The sequence below is a fragment of the Cyprinodon variegatus genome, unplaced genomic scaffold, assembly GCF_000732505.1.
Source record: "Cyprinodon variegatus isolate N-32 unplaced genomic scaffold, C_variegatus-1.0 Scaffold808, whole genome shotgun sequence".
Classification (NCBI taxonomy): domain Eukaryota; kingdom Metazoa; phylum Chordata; class Actinopteri; order Cyprinodontiformes; family Cyprinodontidae; genus Cyprinodon; species Cyprinodon variegatus.
Genome location: NW_015151261.1, coordinates 268,531 through 273,314, shown reverse-complemented (window position 1 = coordinate 273,314; position 4,784 = coordinate 268,531). Strand labels below are relative to the sequence as shown.

The 4,784-nt window shown below is 36.1% G+C and overlaps 1 protein-coding gene across 1 annotated transcript in view; it reads right to left on the bottom strand.

Moving 5' to 3' along the window:
* Nucleotides 1–2,906: 2,906 nt before the first annotated feature.
* Nucleotides 2,907–4,784, bottom strand: part of LOC107098760 (calcitonin gene-related peptide type 1 receptor-like) — a 57,257-nt gene continuing 55,379 nt past the window's right edge. Inside the window, exon 13 of the mRNA XM_015396597.1 lies at nt 2,907–4,570. Coding sequence (XP_015252083.1) covers nt 4,316–4,570 — 255 coding nt within the window. The 3' untranslated portion in view covers nt 2,907–4,315. The remainder of the gene's footprint in view (nt 4,571–4,784) is intronic.

The window sequence follows — 4,784 nt, the reverse complement described above, 5'->3', positions numbered from 1 at the left end:
AAGAACTACTTCAGGAACTCCACCTTGTTTCAACTGTGAAACAAAGACCAACAAAGATATGTTAAGGACTTAACAGTTTCTTATTGGGTACCTTCTAATGTTAATGAGGTTTATTTTCGGATTCTAATATAAAATGGATGATGACCAGAATCGGATGATTCCCAGCTTCAGGACAGGTGACCGTCCAGTCAGGAGCTGAAATGCTCCTCTTGAATCAGTGAACAACCAAGCTTGTGCAGATAATACGGATTGTGATAGGGATGCTGTGGCTGAAAGGTGAAGACTTCATTCTCAGCTATTTTAAACGTCAGTTGGATCTTTAAAAAGAAGCCAGAGGGGAGATATAGACACAAAGTATTTAAAAGGAAATTTTGTTTTGAAAGAAATTTCCGACTAATCAGCATTTAAAGCTGAAAGAGAGAGCCAGACTTATAACTGATAACAGGAAGGTTAAACAGAGAACAGCGTAGCTGCTTTTCTTTTGAGCTGTCAGCCTATGTGCCCAACAATAGGCTAGGGAATATACAAACCTAAACTAATATTTTAGCAATGCTAACTTTACAAATTGCTAGCATGGGACACTAAAAGCGCTGAATAAAGAGTGAGTTCCATTTTTCACTCCTTTGTGCACTAGCACAATGTTGTTTTTGCTCCAAGAATAAATAATTGATGATCGCTTTGTGTTGTTGTTATATCGTACTAAAATTACGGTTTTACAGAGAAATATCAGGAACCCATCACCAATTCCTGATGGGTGCATCACTTGTTTCTGTGACCGGCTATCATTTTGTTCATGTACAAAATGTTCATGTCCATGACTTGCATTGAGTTCTTTCTAATAATTAATTCTAATAGTCAGCATACGNTGATCTTACAGCGGAGAAATTCACTCGTCACATATTGGCATAGAAGTTACAGAAGGTGCAAACAGGGAGGAAAAAGGTGCATTAAGAATAAACAATATATATACAGTATATCCAGGTATATACAGTATATCAAGATAAATAGGATTAAGGTGCAAGTGTACATGTATCGCACCCAATGAAAAACAAAACAAAAATAAAACAATGATGAGTGCATTTCTCCAATGTGAGATCAATAAAATCATTTAATTAATCAATTACTTTGGTGCTATGTAACAAACAGGTTTACAGTCCACCCAATTAGAGGAAGAACTTACTGTACATTTTATGAAATAAGTGAAATATGTTATTAGTCTTTTAGTCAGTTTCCTTGCTGTAGAGCTCTGATCAATATGACCTGATGCAACATGTCACACAGTCATCATTAGTGTTATCATTTCCAGAGCGGTTGTGGAATGCCACAGCTATTGAGCATTTACCACACATGCCCTTCCTGCAGTGTCTACACTGGATAGTTTAGATTTCATTCAAACTCTTGCTGTATCTTCCAGTGGGAGCAAACTGGTCAAAGTTCCTGGAGTTATAAAACAAAAGTTGAAAATGGGCTGGTACTGCAGCCCAGCAGTGTACATACAGCATGACAAAAAGACATCACATAAATCTTCACATAAATTCAGTTTTTTGGGATTTGTACAATGACAGTTTGCAGTTAAGATACAAACCAGTAGAAGTAATACAATAGTAACAACATTTGGAGGATTATAAAAGTCCAGACAAATGGAAGAAGTGAAAGAAAAGCATTGTTCAGCAAAACCTAACTTAGGGCAGGTATGCAAAAAAAATAATCATAAAAAACTCTATTCCATTCACCCACCTTCCCCTAACTTTCACCTTAATGCAACACATTGTTCCTGAATAAGCACAGAAAACAGCCTCCTTTTTAAACAAACTGATCATTCTCTTCATCAAATAATAACTAAAGTTTCTCAGTTTATGGCAAAAAGATGCATTTTTTTCAGTTTGCAGATTAATCCAGGCTTCAAATAAAATATCAAATTTACAATTAAGCACCAATATTTTAACCATTAGTCTTGGAAAAAAAAGGTTACATTTACATATAATATCCACATGCACACAAAACAAGTTTTCATTCAACATCAATGAGAAATAAAAAGAAGAACTACTTCAGGAACTCCACCTTGTTTCAACTGTGAAACAAAGACCAACAAAGATATGTTAAGGACTTAACAGTTTCTTATTGGGTACCTTCTAATGTTAATGAGGTTTATTTTCGGATTCTAATATAAAATGGATGATGACCAGAATCGGATGATTCCCAGCTTCAGGACAGGTGACCGTCCAGTCAGGAGCTGAAATGCTCCTCTTGAATCAGTGAACAACCAAGCTTGTGCAGATAATACGGATTGTGATAGGGATGCTGTGGCTGAAAGGTGAAGACTTCATTCTCAGCTATTTTAAACGTCAGTTGGATCTTTAAAAAGAAGCCAGAGGGGAGATATAGACACAAAGTATTTAAAAGGAAATTTTGTTTTGAAAGAAATTTCCGACTAATCAGCATTTAAAGCTGAAAGAGAGAGCCAGACTTATAACTGATAACAGGAAGGTTAAACAGAGAACAGCGTAGCTGCTTTTCTTTTGAGCTGTCAGCCTATGTGCCCAACAATAGGCTGGAATATGATAGGTTGAACATTTATGGATCTCAATTCTTTAGAATATACAAACCTAAACTAATATTTTAGCAATGCTAACTTTACAAATTGCTAGCATGGGACACTAAAAGCGCTGAATAAAGAGTGAGTTCCATTTTTCACTCCTTTTTGCACTAGCACAATGTTGTTTTTGCTCCAAGAATAAATAATTGATGATCGCTTTGTGTTGTTGTTATATCGTACTAAATTACAGCTTTACAGAAAAATATCAGGAACCAATCACCAATTCCTGATGGGTTCATCACTTGTTTCTGCGACCGGCTATCATTTTGTCCATGTACATCACTTCTTTAATGACTTGCATTGAGTTCTTCCTCATAATTAATTCTAATAGTCAGCATACGTGGCTCCTTTGGTTACTGAGGAATATATTACAGTTTTCCTAAATAGTTTATGGACATAACAGTCATTGGAAGACTGTTTTGCAGCAGTTAGTCACGTTATTTTTATTTCATTTGATCCTATACTGATACTGTATTTCATTCGATTTCATTGATTTAAAATTTTATTAAACAACCATATAATTCTACATATAAATAAATCACAGGCGATGATTAAAGTTTTCAGAAGAAACAAACAAATCAATAGATTTTAAATACAAGAAGTGGAGGTGATGGAGGAGCATAAATACCTCAGTCTTCACCTGGAAAGTACACTTGACTGGAGACACAGCTGTGAATTGATCTAGAAGAAGGGAGGATCAGACTTTACTTCTTAAGAAAGCTCAGGTCTTCAGTGTTTGCAGAAAGATGCTGCATATCTTCTCTCGTCTTTAGTGGAGAGTGTAAAAAAAAAGCTCAACAAGCTGATTTACAACAAAGAATTCTTCATAAAGTGAAGAACATTAAGGACGACAGTGAGCATCATGTTCATCAGCCTGTTTAAGAACATCAGTGTCTTCAGTAAGAGGCTTCTCTAGATCCTCTGCAGGACAGACCACTACAGGAGACGCTTCCTGCCTACAACTATTAACATCAACAACAACCCTATGAGTTACAACATTGAATTTCCCTTTGGGAATAATAAAGTAATTTTGAATTAAATTAAAAAGCAACATTTATTGAGTATTACAAAAATATCTAAACTAATTAAACTTGGTGGCTACTGAAGGGGATTTTTTCTTCTGGTTGAAATGATAGAATCTGGTGCTATCCATGCTTTCCTTAAAAAAACTCACTTAGCTCAAACTTGCAGGTTTAGGATTTGTTTTCACATCAGGCAAAGTCACACTTTAAGATGTTTTAAGCACATTTATGCATTTGGTTTTTTTTATCTGTTACATTGAAATCCACTGAAGGTTTTAGCTGCAAAAAGTGAACACGTAAAAAGGTTCAATAGTAGGAACACTTCTGTCTGTAAAAGCGCCTTAATGTCACAGGATACAAACATTTTTTTTAGTAGAACTTTTTTTTTAAATCCTCCAGATTATATGAAAGAAACCTTGAAGAGACAAAAAATATACAGGTCTATTTTATTTAGAAAAAAATGCTAAAACGGCACATTAATATCAAATGTCTGTTTCTTGCATGACTTTACTGTTACTGTAAAATACCAGTTAAACTGTTTATACACTATAATTTATGTACATACAAAGCAATCTTTCTCTCATTAACTTTGCAAAATAATTTTTGATTTCTCGTTTTTTCAGATGTTAGGATCTTTAGTTGGTGTGAGTTTTGGACTCCATCACCATCATCTGCGTTGCTTATCCTTTCAGAGGTCTCAGAGTGCGTCTTTATCCTGCGTTTCCTGCCCGTTGGCTCTTTGCTCTAAAGACATGAGGTGAAAATGTTCTGTTTGTGGGTTAGACGACCCACTGACTGGGACCAACACGCTCCCAGTGGTACGGCTGGTTTCCGTGATGGAGGAGTTGGTGTGGAAGTGTAAGTGATGGCTGACGAAGGATGTCTCTCCCCAGCCGGTTTTCCCCCAGGCGACCGTCCACTGAGCCCACTTCCTGCGCAGTGCTGATTGGACCTGCACATCCAAAACACCACAATTCAAACCAATGTTCCACAGTTTTTTGTTTTTATTTTAAACTTTTCCAAATTGGTTTCCACTTTCTTTAATAATGTTTTTAAGGTTTTAACCTTAGTTTACATAACCTGACTCCGCCAGATGGATTTGCTCCGCATATCCATCTGGAAACCTTCCGTTGAAGTAATTTTGGGAAGGGGCGAAAATACTGGTT